The 18,067-nt window shown below is 43.9% G+C and overlaps 1 protein-coding gene across 1 annotated transcript in view; it reads left to right on the forward strand.

Moving 5' to 3' along the window:
- The window catches only part of LOC121314314 (dual specificity testis-specific protein kinase 2-like), a 190,764-nt gene that overhangs the window by 25,705 nt on the left and 146,992 nt on the right, over positions 1 to 18,067 (forward strand). Inside the window, exon 3 of the mRNA XM_041247475.1 lies at positions 16,336 to 16,457. Within this exon, the coding sequence (XP_041103409.1) occupies positions 16,336 to 16,457 (122 nt within the window). The remainder of the gene's footprint in view (positions 1 to 16,335; positions 16,458 to 18,067) is intronic.

Below are 18,067 nucleotides of genomic sequence, written 5' to 3' on the forward strand. Positions count from 1 at the left end.
CCCTGGATAGCTACGTGATTTTCCAGTCGCATCAGGCAGTGTGTTATGCTTTGCGATGCGATTTTTAAAGGATCCTGCGATCGATTTCAATTGGCTCGCAAAGTTTAATATTTTGCGATGCGATTCCGCTCGCAGGAACTCAACAACCAATGAGTTCACTGCGTTAGGTCATATGACATCAAATGCCAAAATGCATCCCTATAATAAGTACAATAACACATATATGCAGCCGCATCTAGATAGCAATGTGGATACGACAATTAGACCATTCACTGCAGCAACAGACAGTTCAAGAACCCAGTATCAGCATTTCTAGACAATAATATTATTATTTTTTTTTTTTGTTAAAAGTACAAAAATAATACGAAATATTTCTGCATTTTCCGATCGTAGTTTATTTTTTGTGTAACTGCTAAATGTAACATTTTCCATGTGTATGTCTATCTTTTATTTATTTCGATCGTGTGGGAAATGCATATTTTCATTCTCATTTTTAAAAAAGTGAATGCATATTGTTTAATAATTCTCTTGCACAGACACAAAGAAATTTCTATTTTATTTGTAACTAATTTAAACATGCAAGGGGTAATTTAATGAGCTCAGAGAAACACATAACATGGGAAACGTTACTGCCATAGCCTTTCGCTTTCCTCTACTGAATCGCCCCACTGGCACTGCACTAGGAGGTAAACAACAACTGCTAGGACTTCGGTTTTACGCCACACACCCAGAAAAACTCACCAAATGTGCCCCACTTCCCGCGATTTCATTGGGCAGCGTGTCATGCGCGCTCTCAGAGGTGTTTTCTGCGACGTGACCTCTGCCAGAGAGATGCGACAATCACATCGGGCACTGTCTCCGGCTTAACTGTCTGCTGGCTGCAGCCGAATTAACACTGTGCAATGCAAGGATTTCCAGAGAACCTTTGCAGTATTTCTCAGGTCTGTATACCCTGTGCAATGCAAGGATTTCCAGAGAACCTTTGCAGTATTTCTCAGGTCTGTATACCCTGTGCAATGCAAGGATTTCCAGAGAACCTTTGCAGAATTTCTCAGGTCTGAATTACCTGTGTGGTTAATGTGTGGTTTTTCTTATGGGTGGTATAACATTCTCACCAATGCAGATCCTAATTGTCCTCCTGGGGTTTCAGTCTAGCAGGCTAGGACATGAAGACACAGTGTGAGGTTGCAATTAACTGCCTGCTGCTGTAGGTATAGAGCTGAGGGGATTGATCGCAGCAGGAAGAAGTATTCCCTGGGTATGGAGGGTTACTGTTAGGAGCGACAGGGAAGGAACAGTTTAATAAACAAGGGAATGATTGCTCACACTCTGACTCCTGATTGTTTAGCATTGTTCCTGCAGTGTTCCAGGACCCCCTGCAGTGTTTAGGGTTAGGGCTACACTCCTGATTGTTTAGCATTGTTCCTGCAGTGTTCCAGGACCCCCTGCAGTGTTTAGGGTTAGGGTTACACTCCTGATTGTTTAGCATTGTTCCTGCAGTGTTCCAGGACCCCCTGCAGTGTTTAGGGTTAGGGCTACACTCCTGATTGTTTAGCATTGTTCCTGCAGTGTTCCAGGACCCCCTGCAGTGTTTAGGGTTAGGGTTACACTCCTGATTGTTTAGCATTGTTCCTGCAGTGTTCCAGGACCCCCTGCAGTGTTTAGGGTTAGGGTTACACTCCTGATTGTTTAGCATTGTTCCTGCAGTGTTCCAGGACCCCCTGCAGTGTTTAGGGTTAGGGTTACACTCCTGATTGTTTAGCATTGTTCCTGCAGTGTTCCAGGAGCCCCTGCAGTGTTTAGGGTTAGGGTTACACTCCTGATTGTTTAGCATTGTTCCTGCAGTGTTCCAGGACCCCCTGCAGTGTTTAGGGTTAGGGTTACACTCCTGATTGTTTAGCATTGTTCCTGCAGTGTTCCAGGACCCCCTGCAGTGTTTAGGGTTAGGGTTACACTCCTGATTGTTTAGCATTGTTCCTGCAGTGTTCCAGGACCCCCTGCAGTGTTTAGGGTTAGGGTTACACTCCTGATTGTTTAGCATTGTTCCTGCAGTGTTCCAGGACCCCCTGCAGTGTTTAGGGTTAGGGTTACACTCCTGATTGTTTAGCATTGTTCCTGCAGTGTTCCAGGACCCCCTGCAGTGTTTAGGGTTAGGGCTACACTCCTGATTGTTTAGCATTGTTCCTGCAGTGTTCCAGGACCCCCTGCAGTGTTTAGGGTTAGGGTTACACTCCTGATTGTTTAGCATTGTTCCTGCAGTGTTCCAGGACCCCCTGCAGTGTTTAGGGTTAGGGTTACACTCCTGATTGTTTAGCATTGTTCCTGCAGTGTTCCAGGACCCCCTGCAGTGTTTAGGGTTAGGGTTACACTCCTGATTGTTTAGCATTGTTCCTGCAGTGTTCCAGGACCCCCTGCAGTGTTTAGGGTTAGGGCTACACTCCTGATTGTTTAGCATTGTTCCTGCAGTGTTCCAGGACCCCCTGCAGTGTTTAGGGTTAGGGTTACACTCCTGATTGTTTAGCATTGTTCCTGCAGTGTTCCAGGACCCCCTGCAGTGTTTAGGGTTAGGGTTACACTCCTGATTGTTTAGCATTGTTCCTGCAGTGTTCCAGGACCCCCTGCAGTGTTTAGGGTTAGGGTTACACTCCTGATTGTTTAGCATTGTTCCTGCAGTGTTCCAGGACCCCCTGCAGTGTTTAGGGTTAGGGTTACACTCCTGATTGTTTAGCATTGTTCCTGCAGTGTTCCAGGACCCCCTGCAGTGTTTAGGGTTAGGGTTACACTCCTGATTGTTTAGCATTGTTCCTGCAGTGTTCCAGGACCCCCTGCAGTGTTTAGGGTTAGGGTTACACTCCTGATTGTTTAGCATTGTTCCTGCAGTGTTCCAGGACCCCCTGCAGTGTTTAGGGTTAGGGTTACACTCCTGATTGTTTAGCATTGTTCCTGCAGTGTTCCAGGACCCCCTGCAGTGTTTAGGGTTAGGGTTACACTCCTGATTGTTTAGCATTGTTCCTGCAGTGTTCCAGGACCCCCTGCAGTGTTTAGGGTTAGGGTTACACTCCTGATTGTTTAGCATTGTTCCTGCAGTGTTCCAGGACCCCCTGCAGTGTTTAGGGTTAGGGTTACACTCCTGATTGTTTAGCATTGTTCCTGCAGTGTTCCAGGACCCCCTGCAGTGTTTAGGGTTAGGGTTACACTCCTGATTGTTTAGCATTGTTCCTGCAGTGTTCCAGGACCCCCTGCAGTGTTTAGGGTTAGGGTTACACTCCTGATTGTTTAGCATTGTTCCTGCAGTGTTCCAGGACCCCCTGCAGTGTTTAGGGTTAGGGTTACACTCCTGATTGTTTAGCATTGTTCCTGCAGTGTTCCAGGACCCCCTGCAGTGTTTAGGGTTAGGGTTACACTCCTGATTGTTTAGCATTGTTCCTGCAGTGTTCCAGGACCCCCTGCAGTGTTTAGGGTTAGGGTTACACTCCTGATTGTTTAGCATTGTTCCTGCAGTGTTCCAGGAGCCCCTGCAGTGTTTAGGGTTAGGGTTACACTCCTGATTGTTTAGCATTGTTCCTGCAGTGTTCCAGGACCCCCTGCAGTGTTTAGGGTTAGGGTTACACTCCTGATTGTTTAGCATTGTTCCTGCAGTGTTCCAGGAGCCCCTGCAGTGTTTAGGGTTAGGGTTACACTCCTGATTGTTTAGCATTGTTCCTGCAGTGTTCCAGGACCCCCTGCAGTGTTTAGGGTTAGGGTTACACTCCTGATTGTTTAGCATTGTTCCTGCAGTGTTCCAGGACCCCCTGCAGTGTTTAGGGTTAGGGTTACACTCCTGATTGTTTAGCATTGTTCCTGCAGTGTTCCAGGACCCCCTGCAGTGTTTAGGGTTAGGGTTACACTCCTGATTGTTTAGCATTGTTCCTGCAGTGTTCCAGGACCCCCTGCAGTGTTTAGGGTTAGGGTTACACTCCTGATTGTTTAGCATTGTTCCTGCAGTGTTCCAGGACCCCCTGCAGTGTTTAGGGTTAGGGTTACACTCCTGATTGTTTAGCATTGTTCCTGCAGTGTTCCAGGACCCCCTGCAGTGTTTAGGGTTAGGGTTACACTCCTGATTGTTTAGCATTGTTCCTGCAGTGTTCCAGGACCCCCTGCAGTGTTTAGGGTTAGGGTTACACTCCTGATTGTTTAGCATTGTTCCTGCAGTGTTCCAGGACCCCCTGCAGTGTTTAGGGTTAGGGTTACACTCCTGATTGTTTAGCATTGTTCCTGCAGTGTTCCAGGACCCCCTGCAGTGTTTAGGGTTAGGGTTACACTCCTGATTGTTTAGCATTGTTCCTGCAGTGTTCCAGGACCCCCTGCAGTGTTTAGGGTTAGGGCTACACTCCTGATTGTTTAGCATTGTTCCTGCAGTGTTCCAGGACCCCCTGCAGTGTTTAGGGTTAGGGTTACACTCCTGATTGTTTAGCATTGTTCCTGCAGACGTGACGTCCAACTCCCAATCCCATGTGAGACTAAAAACACATCGTCAGCGGCCGAGGACGGTCCAAGGTCTGGGGTACGTCACAAAATCCCAACCCTATGTGAGGACCTACAAATCTTAACAAGAGAAAAAAAAAGGGGGGGAGTGACAAAAGGGGGGGGGGATTCCTGTTCCAGGACCCCCTGCAGTGTTTAGGGTTAGGGTTACACTCCTGATTGTTTAGCATTGTTCCTGCAGTGTTCCAGGACCCCCTGCAGTGTTTAGGGTTAGGGTTACACTCCTGATTGTTTAGCATTGTTCCTGCAGTGTTCCAGGACCCCCTGCAGTGTTTAGGGTTAGGGTTACACTCCTGATTGTTTAGCATTGTTCCTGCAGTGTTCCAGGACCCCCTGCAGTGTTTAGGGTTAGGGCTACACTCCTGATTGTTTAGCATTGTTCCTGCAGTGTTCCAGGACCCCCTGCAGTGTTTAGGGTTAGGGTTACACTCCTGATTGTTTAGCATTGTTCCTGCAGTGTTCCAGGACCCCCTGCAGTGTTTAGGGTTAGGGTTACACTCCTGATTGTTTAGCATTGTTCCTGCAGTGTTCCAGGACCCCCTGCAGTGTTTAGGGTTAGGGCTACACTCCTGATTGTTTAGCATTGTTCCTGCAGTGTTCCAGGACCCCCTGCAGTGTTTAGGGTTAGGGTTACACTCCTGATTGTTTAGCATTGTTCCTGCAGTGTTCCAGGACCCCCTGCAGTGTTTAGGGTTAGGGTTACACTCCTGATTGTTTAGCATTGTTCCTGCAGTGTTCCAGGACCCCCTGCAGTGTTTAGGGTTAGGGCTACACTCCTGATTGTTTAGCATTGTTCCTGCAGTGTTCCAGGATCCCCTGCAGTGTTTAGAAGAAATTGCTTACTGTATATTTGCTGTGTTTATTTAACGTATTCCAATTATGGAATACGTTAAATACTTTTGAGCGTCGCAGTGCATCCAGTTCGTGCTCCCTGTTGCAACAATGCCGGTGCTCTGATTGAACTGAGTGGTTTATTGCGAGAACAGAAAACCAGTATTATTGCAGGGGGAGCATCATCTGTATACACTGCAACCCTCAGAAGCTTTTCTTTCATCCAGGCGAACGCTTCTGAGTAAATGTTGAGAAATGTTTTGCACAGTTGATTTATGGTCCATGATTTGTTATTCAAAATTTTGAACAAGTCTATGATACTGTGTTTAAAAACATAATGCTGAAATGCAGACAACACGGGACACAGCAAAGGTCCTGCAATGAGTTTCAGAGAGACTACATCAAAACAAGGGCAACAACTTGGGTAAGACAACCATTAAACATATTTATTGAAATGCTAGAAGTCTCAGAAACCAAATGTTAGAACTTGAAGCTACTGCACTAACAAGTAACTATGATGTGATAGGTGTTACAGAAACTTGGTTATCAGAGTGATGGAGACGAATATAATATTGGTGGGTATACACTGTATAGGAAAGACAGGCAGGACAGAAGAGGTGGAGAGGTGGCGCTATGCATCAAAAACAGTCTTGAAGCCCAGGTGTTAAATCTGGAAGAAAAAAACAACACAGAATCAATATGGGTCAGAATAATGGACACAAATTCAAAGGGCATAATAATAGGGGCATGCTATAGACCGCCAGATTCAGACGGTGAGCACAATAATCTGTTATACAATGACATTAGAAATGCGTGTAGCAAAGGAGAAGCCATACTAATGGGGGATTTCAACTTCCCCCAAATAAAATGGGAAAACCCGGTGGGGAGCACAGCAGACAAATTTGAAATGGTGGAAATGACAAATGACTGCTTTCTAACACAATTTGTCAAGGCACAGACTAGAGGGGAGGCATGCCTTGATTTAGTCTTTTCAAATAACGAAGATAGAATAACTAAAACTGAGGTCAGAGAACCACTAGCAAACTCAGACCGCAACATGATCTCTTTTGAAGTGCTTTTTAAAACCCCAAAAGTAATGACTAAAGCTAAGGTTTACAATTTTAGAAAAGCAAACTATGAAGGTATGAAACAGAGACTAACAGAAGTAGATTGGAGTAAAATAGAGAAAACATCCACAGAAAAAGGATGGCTGTTTTTTTTTTTTTTAAATCTAGTACTAGAGGCGCAAAACAATTACTACCCCAAAAGTAGACAAGTCTAATCTAAAACAAAATTGCCAAAATGGTTTAGTAGATCAATTAAAAAAAATATTCAGATAAGAAAGGCACTTCACAGAGTGTTTAAAGGGGACCAAAAACAAAGTACACAGAGAGTACACGGAACTGCAAACGCAAGTCAAAAAGGAAGTTAGAAAGGCCAAGAGAGAAATAGAAATGAACATTGTTAAGGGGGCTAAAACCAATTCCAACAAGTTTTTCCAATATTACAACAGCAAGAGAACATTCAAAGAGGTAAAATGTCTAAGAGACACAAATGGCAAAATCTTAGATGAAGAGAAAAAAGTAGAAATATATTAAATGAGTACTTAACAAGTTTTTACAAAGGAGGATACGGGCAACATGCCCCACGTGTCGACCTGTTCCTATCCAGTTTTAAATAACTTTAGCATAACTGAGGCAGAAGTGTTAAAGGGACTAGGAGCTCTTAAAATAAACAAATCCCCTGGGCCGGATGAGATCCTCCCAATAGTACTCAAAGAAATGAAAGAAGTTATTTACAAACCGCTAACCAAGATCATGCAGCAGTCTCTTGACACAGGGGTGGTACCGACAGACTGGAAAATTGCAAAGGTAATACCAATCCACAAAAAGGGAGACAAAACTGAACCAGGTAACTACAGACCAGTAAGCCTGACTTCTATTATAGGTAAACTTATGGAAACTATAGTAAGATCCAAAATGGAAAAGTACCTATATGGTAACAGGGTCCTGGGATACGGTCAGCATGGTTTTAGGAAAGGGAGATCGTGTCTAACTAACTTGTTTGATTTTTCTGAGGATGCAACATCGATAATGGATAATTGCAAAGCATATGACATGGTTTATTTAGATTTCCAGAAAGCTTTTGACAAAGTCCTGCATGAAAGATTAATTCCCAAACTGAACACAGTAGGGATTCAAGGAAATGTGTGCACATGTATTACTGAGTGGTTAACATGTAGAAAACAGAAAGTACTGATTAGAGGAGAAACCTCAGAATGGAGTGTGGTAACCAGCGGTGTACCACAGGGATCATTATTAGGTCCTCTGCTATTCCTAATCTACATTAATGATTTAGATTCTGGTATAGTAAGCAAACTTGTTAAATTTGCAGACGACACAAAAATAGGAGGTGTGGCAAACACTGTTCCAGCAGCAAAGGTCATTCAAAATGATCTAGACAAGATTTAGAACTGAGCAGACACATGGCAAATGACATTTAATAAAGAATAGTGTAAGATACTGCACACAGGCAGTAAAAATGTGTATTATATCATATAGGAGATACTGAAATTAAAGAAGGAATCTATGAAAAAGAACTAGGAGTCTGTGTTGACTTTCTTCATCTAGACATTGTGGGGAAGCTATAAAAAAGGCAGACAAGATGCTTGGATATATAGTACAAAGTGTTGAATTTAAATCAAGGGAAGTAATGTTAAAACTGTACAATGCATTAGTAAGACCTCATCTTGAATACTGTGTTTAGTTCTGGTCACCTCGCTATAAAAAAGGATATTGCTGCTCTAGAAAGAGTGTAATTATTCCATGTTTTAAAGGCATGTCGTATGCAGACAGGCTTGAAGCATTGAATCTGTTCAGTCTTGAACAAAGAAGACTACGCGGCTATCTGATCAAGCATTCAGAATTCTAAAAGGTCTGAGAATGTCGACCCAAGGGACTTTTGCAACCTGAAAAAAGAAACAAGGACCAGGGGTCACAAATGGAGATTAGACAAAGGGGCATTCAGAACAGAAAATAGGAGGCAATTTTTTTACATCGAATCCTGAGAATCGTGATGGTCTGGAATCAACTCCCCAGTAATGTTGTTGAAGCTGACACCCTGGGATCCTTCAAGAAGCTGCTTGATGAGATTCTGGGATCAATAAGCTACTAACAACCAAACGAACAAGATTGGCCGAATGGCCTCCTCCTGTTTGTGAACTTTACTTATGGTCTTCTTATGTTCTAAAACTGTAAGCCTGAGAATTGTATTTATTTATTTATTCATTTATATAATGGCTGGACATTTTGTTGTAGAAGTCGGGTGATTCCATGAGCATTAACACATACTGACACTGTTCCAAAGCACCTTGTTGGCAGGTCTGTGGGGCTCTGGCTATTGCAGTCACAGTAAACACACCTTCTGTGTCTTCGTTTCTGAAACTAGCAAGCACAGATTCACCACTGCTGATTGACCCTCTTCTGCCTGAACCCTGGGTCATTGTTTCGACTGCACTTTCTGTTGCATTAAAAGCTTTTTCATTTTTTTTCTAATCTACTGATTGTTGTAAGGCTAGTGATTTATTTGTATTTATTATTTTTTTTCCATTTTGGTCTCTATTTCTCTCCCTTTTGCAGCCTTGCACAAAGAGGGTGGGCCTTGTTGACAGTCCACTTGGTTTGCATTGCAAAGATTACTCCTTTGTGTGCTGTAGGATGGATTTTGAAGAGCTCTGACTTACCTTCACACTCTCTAACTAGTCTAGAAATCTAGATTAAAACCTCTGGCTTGCCACTTCTCTGTTGTGTACAGCAGTCATTGTCATGGTACAGTATTGTCATTGTCAGTGGTACAGTATTGTCAATGTTACAGTATTGTCAGTGTCATTGTCAGTGGTACAGTATTGTCAGTGTTACAGTATTGTCAGTGTCATTGTCAGTGGTACAGTATTGTCAGTGTTGCAGTATTGTCAGTGCCATTGTCAGTGGTACAGTATTGTCAGTGTCATTGTCAGTGTTACAGTATTGTCATTGTCAGTGGTACAGTATTGTCAGTGTTGCAGTATTGTCAGTGCCATTGTCAGTGGTACATTATTGTCAGTGGTACAGTATTGTCATTGTCAGTGGTACAGTATTGTCAGTGTTACAGTATTGTCATTGTCAGTGTTACAGTATTGTTAGTGTCACTGTCAGTGGTACAGTATTGTCAGTGTCACAGTATTGTCATTGACAGTGTTACAGTATTGTCAGTGTCATTGTCAGTGTTACAGTATTGTCAGTGGTACAGTATTGTCATTGTCAGTGGTACAGTATTGTCAGTGTCATTGTCAGTGGTACAGTATTGTCAGTGTCATTGTTAGTGTTACAGTATTGTCAGTGACAGTGTTACAGTATTGTCAGTGTCATTGTCAGTGTTACAGTATTGTCAGTGACAGTGTTACAGTATTGTCAGTGTCATTGTCAGTGTTACAGTATTGTCAGTGGTACAGTATTGTCAGTGGTACAGTATTGTCAGTGTTACAGTATTGTCAGTGTTACAGTATTGTCAGTGTTACAGTATTGTTAGTGTCATTGTCATTGGTACAGTATTGTCAGTGTTACAGTATTGTCAGTGTTACTGCATTGTCAGTGTCATTGTCAGTGTTACAGTATTGTCAGTGTTACAGTATTGTTAGTGTCATTGTCAGTGGTACAGTATTGTCAGTGTTACTGCATTGTCAGTGTCATTGTCAGTGTTACAGTATTGTCAATGTTACAGTATTGTCAGTGTCATTGTCAGTGTTACAGTATTGTCAGTGTTACAGTATTGTCAGTGTCATTGTCAGTGTTACAGTATTGTCAGTGGTACAGTATTGTCAGTGTTACTGTATTGTCAGTGTCATTGTCAGTGTTACAGTATTGTCAGTGTTACAGTATTGTCAGTGTCATTGTCAGTGTTACAGTATTGTCAGTGTTACAGTATTGTCAGTGTCATTGTCAGTGTTACAGTATTGTCAGTGGTACAGTATTGTCATTGTCAGTGGTACAGTATTGTCATTGTCAGTGTTACAGTATTGTCATTGTCAGTGGTACAGTATTGTCAGTGGTACAGTATTGTCAGTGTCATTGTCAGTGGTACAGTATTGTCAGTGGTACAGTATTGTCAGTGTCATTGTCAGTGGTACAGTATTGTCAGTGTTACAGTATTGTCAGTGTTACTGCATTGTCAGTGTCATTGTCAGTGTTACAGTATTGTTAGTGTCATTGTCATTGGTACAGTATTGTCAGTGGTACAGTATTGTCAGTGTTACAGTATTGTCAGTGTTACAGTATTGTCAGTGTTACAGTATTGTCAGTGTTACAGTATTGTCAGTGTTACAGTATTGTCAGTGTCATTGTCAGTGTTACAGTATTGTCAGTGGTACAGTATTGTCATCGTCAGTGGTACAGTATTGTCAGTGTTACTGTATTGTCAGTGTCATTGTCAGTGTTACAGTATTGTCAGTGTCAAATTGAGTTGATTTAAGAATCTGTATAAATAGCCATATAAAAATACATGACAATTGGAGCTATACACTCTCTCCCTCCATATACTTGGGTATATGATCATCACACGTCTCTACAATGGCATCAGTGATTGATCATGTAAATAAATAAACTGATCAATTATCCAAACAGTGTGGCGTAGTCGGGTCTGAGATCTGGGCTTGAACCCCATTCCCTGCTGCCTGTTCAGCACTGCTGTGGTCAAGTCAGGTTCACTGGCTAATCTACCTGCCAGTTTAACCTGTAGTTATATTGTGTCCCGCGTGAGTGTTGTGTGGATCATTCGGCTGGAACTCAAATCAGCTGTTGTCTCTTTGAAAACAGGTGAGCTGCATCTCAAGGGGTATATTCTTGTGAGTGAAAATTTAATAAATACATGTAAAACTACTGCTTGCTCCTCATGTTCCCAGCAGTCGGTACATGTCTGCCTTCTGGTCATTTTGATTAAAGAGGTGTGGCACTGCCAGGGCGTGTTTCTGCTGATCTTGATTAAGGAGGTGTGGCACTGCTAGGGCGTGTTTTCACACTTTTCACAATGTATGCGAGCATCTTTTTGGCCTGTTTTTTATAGGTGTGCTGTCTCTTCTTTAGACAGGATGGTGTGCTCTGATCGTTCAGCCTGAGCATTTATTTTGAAAGGTAGCCATGTTCCTTTCCTGAACTCCTTGACTGGCGTCTTGTGTTTTATAATCACTTAGTTCACTCTGGTGTTTTAGGCCTGGAGTTCTCTGCTCTGTGTGACGTGGAGTACAGATTATTTTAAAGGCTTGTCTTTGCATCAGAGTTTCTGTTGGGTTGTGATGTACTGGTACAATGGAAATGCAATTGGTAATGTACGTCTCTGTAGACCGTCTCTTTACACTATGGCGCTGTCATCCCTGTTCTCTTTAGAAAGTCCACTTTCTTCATGATCAGACACATCAGTCAGGCGCAGATAGACAGTGATCCTCTGCTCTGCGTAGAGAAGTCTGTTATTCAGCGCATGCAAAAGGAAGCTCTGTGACTCATGCAGATTATAAACAGTAGATGCAGTACCCATTTAAAGCATCAGCACATTCTCAGTAAGGCAGATGCATGCAAAGCTGGCACTTGAGTGTATTTACGACTTGGTATTTCATCTAACATGTTCCACACATCATCCTGGATATTGTCCTTGTATTTACTGCTAACCAGTATGCTTTATAACTTTTTGACCCCTCGATCCGAAAAGGCTGAATAGGTGGTTTCATCCAGCATGTGGTGGTGATTTCTCAAGGAAGCACCCTTTTGTCTAAAGGTGTTACTCCTCAAAGAGTTATAATAGTAGCGTTCGTATAAAACACACACCATGACTGCTTACTGCACGCAGTAAAAGATGCAATGCTTGTTTTTTTTTTGCCACATTCTCTGTTTTCTTTCAAAGTAGCTGATGGATGCTTGCATGTTAGATGATTGGGCATTTTCATTTTTTTTTTAATTTAGCAGTTGCCAATTGTTTTTATCATTTTTTCTTCCAATTTGGCATAGGCTATTATTTTTAGTCTCAGCGCATCGCTACCACACGCTGTCCTCCGAAGCGTCTGCCGTCAGCTGACCGTTTCTTTTACACACTGCGGGAGCACCATGCAGTTGGAGGACAACGCAGCTCTGGACAGCTTACAGTCAAGCCCACAGGTGCCCGGCCAGACTACAGGGATCGTTGGTGCGCTGTGAGCCGAGGACACCCTGGCCGACACTTAGATCTTCTGTAAACTATCCTACACGTTTTTCAATAAAAAAGTTTATATTTTCTTTTGTAGTTACTTCCAGTTTTACATACATTTGAACCTGCGTTATTCAACCAGTAGTTTAAGATGTATGGGTTTATATACTTCATGAAACCGGTTTTTGGCAAATCCTACAACGTTTTTTCAAATAAAAATTTTATCATTTCTTTTGTAGATTACTTCCAGTTTTACATACATTTTGAACCTGCGTTATTCAACCAGTAGTTTAAGATGTATGGGTGTATATACTTCATGAAACCGGTTTTTGGTTAAACATTTTAGTAAAATACATATATATATATATATAATATATATATATATATATATATATATAGTATCATATATATATATATATAATATATATAAATATATATAATATATATTATCATTAGATTTTTATTTTCATTTATTACAGCCTTAGTATTTGTATTGTTTATATTCACTGTGGAGGATTGAGAAGAGCGAGAGAGAGTTAGGTCTTGCACTGAGAGGGAGGAGTGGCAATAGAGAAAGAGAGGGGGGGGGGGAGCTGGCAGTCAGACTGCCCTTCAGCTCAATGGAACGATGCCCATTCATGATGGAGAGGGAGGGAAAATCAAAATATTTATACAAAAAAGGCAAAAAGCACAAAGGGATTTCTGAGCTCGGCATTCCCAATTCATCTGGAGCCTCTGTGCCTGTCGGATCCTGTCTCAGAATTTAAATATCTGCTGAGAAACAAAGTCACTGCTTTGATTTTGTTATTGATGAGTGAAGGAGTATCAGGTGAAGCACTATACAGCACTGAAGGGGTATCAGGTGAAGCACTATACAGCACTGAAGGGGTGGTGAAGCACTATACAGCACTGAAGGGGTATCAGGTGAAGCACTATACAGCACTGAAGGGGTATCAGGTGAAGCACTATACAGCACTGAAGGGGTATCAGGTGATGCACTATACAGCACTGAAGGGGTATCAGGTGAAGCACTATACAGCACTGAAGGGGTATCAGGTGATGCACTATACAGCACTGAAGGGGTATCAGATGAAGCACTATACAGCACTGAAGGGGTGTCCTGTCTCATTCTCTTCTTTATTGAGGAGTGCGGGGTGTGTGTGTGTGTGTGTGTGTGTGTGTGTGTGTGTGTGTGTGTGTGTGTGTGTGTGTGTGTGTGTGTGTGTGTGTGTGTTTGAGGGACTGGGAGCTGGCCCTGGTCCAGGCAGAAATTGGCAGAGACTCAGACTGTGCACTCCCTCCATCTATAGCTCTCTTATGCAGGATTTTACATACCAGTCTCTACTCTCTTTCTCCCACTCTCCACCTCTCTCTCCCTCTCCCCCTCCACTCCCCCCTCTCTCCCAGGGCAGACGGTGTGCAGCTGTCAGCAGAGCGAGGCTGATACAGATATCAGATTCCCTGTCACTTCCTCTGTGAGGCTGTTAATTAGAAAGGTACACCGTGTGGCGTGTCTTCATTCTGACACGACGGCTGTTACAATGCTGCTGGAAGGACTTCTCTGGTCCTCCTGTATAACACATTGCGATGGCAGTAATTGTATGCCTGGGTCCAGGATTATTCCATCCAGACTGCAGTGTAATGCACTGACTTGAGGGAGTCTGAAGCAGTTTGTACAATAAGTAGTGCATTATCTAAGATGCCAATTGCATAGCAGTTTGAGTTTTAGGAGCCAGAGTTTTTAATAAGCTGCAGCACGCACATTCCGTGCAGGTAATTTGCAATGAGGGCTCAAGCAGCTGTACAATGGGAGTCTCCCCTGGAATACCTGTACCTAAAACTATACGCTGGAATATACGGCTGTTCTTCCTTAGAACAAAAAATGAAAAGTGATGATCGGAGCAGAAAATATAGGAGAGTCCTATCAAATAGAAAAGATATTCCCAAGGTCATAAATTACTGATTGGCTAACGGCACAGGGCAGGTAGCATTCCAGTAAACTCTGTGTAAGAAAAGAACATAAGAAAGTTTACAAATGAGAGGAGGCCATGCAGCCCATCTTGCTTGTTTGGTTGTTAGTAGCTTATTGATCCCAGAATCTCATCAAGCAGCTTCTTGAAGGATCCCAGGGTGTCAGCTTCAACAACGTTACTGGGGAGTTGATTCCAGACCCTCATGATTCTCTGTGTAAAAAGTGTCTCCTATTTTCTGTTCTGAATGCCCCTTTGTCTAATCTCCATTTGTGACCCCTGGTCCTTGTTTCTTTTTTCAGGTCAAAGTCCCATAGTTCGACATTGTCAATACCGTAGTCTTTGTTCAAGACTGAATATGATTTTTAAACCTGGAGTAATTCTGGTGGCTCTTCTTTGCACTCTTTCTAGAGCAGCAGTATCCTTTTTGTTGCAATGTGACCAGAACTGAACACAATATTCTAGATGAGGTCTTACTAATGCATTGTACAGTTTTAACATTACTTCCCTTGATTTAAATTCAGTACTTTTCACAATGTATCTGAGCATCTTGTTGGCCTTTTTGTATAGGTGTGCTCTCTCTTCTTTAGACAGGACGGTGTGCTCTGATCGTTCAGCCTGAGCATTTATTTTGAAAGGTAGCCATGTTCCTTTCCTGAACTCCTCGACTGGCGTCTTGTGTTTTATAATCACTTAGTTCACTCTGGGGAGCAGACTGGAGTCCCTGTGCTTGCTTAAATGGTCAGTTTGAAGTGGTGTTTGAGTGTTGGGTTGCGTGGTCAGTTTGATGAAGTGATGTTTGAGTGTTGGGTTGCGTGGTCAGTTTGAAGTGATGTTTCAGTGTTGGGTTGCGTGGTCAGTTTGAAGTGATGTTTGAGTGTTGGGTTGCGTGGTCAGTTTGAAGTGATGTTTGAGTGTTGGGTTGCGTGGTCAGTTTGAAGTGATGTTTGAGTGTTGGGTTGCGTGGTCAGTTTGAAGTGATGTTTCAGTGTTGGGTTGCGTGGTCAGTTTGAAGTGATGTTTGAGTGTTGGGTTGCGTGGTCAGTTTGAAGTGGTGTTTCAGTGTTGGGTTGCGTGGTCAGTTTGAAGTGATGTTTGAGTGTTGGGTTGCGTGGTCAGTTTGAAGTGATGTTTGAGTGTTGGGTTGCGTGGTCAGTTTGAAGTGATGTTTGAGTGTTGGGTTGCGTGGTCAGTTTGAAGTGATGTTTGAGTGTTGGGTTGCGTGGTCAGTTTGAAGTGATGTTTCAGTGTTGGGTTGCGTGGTCAGTTTGAAGTGATGTTTCAGTGTTGGGTTGCGTGGTCAGTTTGAAGTGGTGTTTCAGTGTTGGGTTGCGTGGTCAGTTTGAAATGGTGTTTGAGTGTTGAGTTGCATGGTATATTGATGAAGTGATGTTTGAGTGTTGGGTTGCGTGGTCAGTTTGAAGTGATGTTTCAGTGTTGGGTTGCGTGGTCAGTTTGAAGTGATGTTTCAGTGTTGGGTTGCGTGGTCAGTTTGAAGTGATGTTTCAGTGTTGGGTTGCGTGGTCAGTTTGAAGTGATGTTTCAGTGTTGGGTTGCGTGGTCAGTTTGAAGTGATGTTTGAGTGTTGGGTTGCGTGGTCAGTTTGAAGTGGTGTTTCAGTGTTGGGTTGCGTGGTCAGTTTGAAGTGGTGTTTCAGTGTTGGGTTGCGTGGTCAGTTTGAAATGGTGTTTGAGTGTTGAGTTGCATGGTATATTGATGAAGTGATGTTTGGTTTAATGTCCTGTCCTTGTCGCCCCTCTCCTTGTGTATTAATGATGTGTTTGTTCTCTACCCCCCTGTGCAGGTGAGACACAGGATTTCGGGGCAGGTGATGGTCCTGAAGATGAACAAGCTGATGAGTAACCGAGCCAACATGCTGCGCGAGGTACAGCTCATGAACCGGCTGTCCCACCCCAACATCCTGCGGTGAGTGAGTGTGTTTCTCTCTCTTTATCTCTTTTACCCCAGCATCCTGCGTGGTGAGTCACTCTCTCACTCTCTCCCTCTGTCACACTGTACCACCCCAGCATCCTGTGATGAGTCACTCTCTCACTCTCTCACACTGTCCCACCCCAGCATCCTGTGATGAGTCACTCTCTCACACTGTCCCACCCCAGTCTCTTGTGATGAGTCACTCTCTCACTCTCTCACACTTTCCCACACCAGCATCCTGTGATGAGTCACTCTCTCTCTCACACTGTCCCACCTCAGCATCCTGTGATGAGTCACTCTCTCACACTGTCCCACCCCAGCATCCTGTGATGACTCACTCTCTCACACTGTCCCACCCCAGCATCCTGTGATGACTCACTCTCTCACTATCTCACTCTCTCCCACCCCAGCATCCTGTGATGAGTCACTCTCTCACACTGTCCCACCCCAGCATCCTGTGATGAGTCACTCTCACTCTCTCACACTGTCCCACCCCAGCATCCTGTGATGAGTCACTCTCTCACACTGTCCCACCTCAGCATCCTGTGATGACTCACTCTCTCACACTGTCCCACCCCAGCATCCTGTGATGAGTCACTCTCTCTCTCTCACACTGTCCCACCCCAGCATCCTGTGATGAGTCACTCTCTCTCACTCTCTCACACTGTCCCACCCCAGCATCCTGTGATGAGTCACTCTCTCACTCTCACACTGTCACACCCCAGCATCCTGTGTGACTCACTCTCTCTCACTCTCTCAGACTGTACCACCCCAGCATCCTGTGATGAGTCACTCTCACTCTCTCACACTGTCCCACCCCAGCATCCTGTGATGAGTCACTCTCACTCTCTCACACTGTCACACCCCAGCATCCTGTGATGAGTCACTCTCACTCTCTCACACTGTCACACCCCAGCATCCTGTGATGAGTCACTCTCTCACACTGTCCCACCCCAGCATCCTGTGATGAGTCACTCTCTCTCACACTGTCCCACCCCAGCATCCTGTGATGAGTCACTCTCACTCTCTCACACTGTCCCACCCCAGCATCCTGTGATGAGTCACTCTCACTCTCTCACACTGTCACACCCCAGCATCCTGTGATGAGTCACTCTCTCTCTCACACTGTCACACCCCAGCATCCTGTGATGAGTCACTCTCTCTCACACTGTCCCACCCCAGCATCCTGTGATGAGTCACTCTCACTCTCTCACACTGTCACACCCCAGCATCCTGTGATGAGTCACTCTCTCTCTCTCTCACACTGTCACACCCCAGCATCCTGTGATGAGTCACTCTCTCTCACTCACACTGTCACACCCCAGCATCCTGTGATGAGTCACTCTCTCTCACACTGTCACACCCCAGCATCCTGTGATGAGTCACTCTCTCTCACTCTCTCACACTGTCACACCCCAGCATCCTGTGATGAGTCACTCTCTCACTCTCTCACACTGTCCCACCCCAGCATCCTGTGATGAGTCACTCTCTCTCACTCTCTCACACTGTCACACCCCAGCATCCTGTGATGAGTCACTCTCTCTCACTCTCTCACACTGTCACACCCCAGCATCCTGTGATGAGTCACTCTCTCTCACTCTCTC

The sequence above is a fragment of the Polyodon spathula genome, chromosome 1, assembly GCF_017654505.1.
Source record: "Polyodon spathula isolate WHYD16114869_AA chromosome 1, ASM1765450v1, whole genome shotgun sequence".
Taxonomy (NCBI): domain Eukaryota; kingdom Metazoa; phylum Chordata; class Actinopteri; order Acipenseriformes; family Polyodontidae; genus Polyodon; species Polyodon spathula.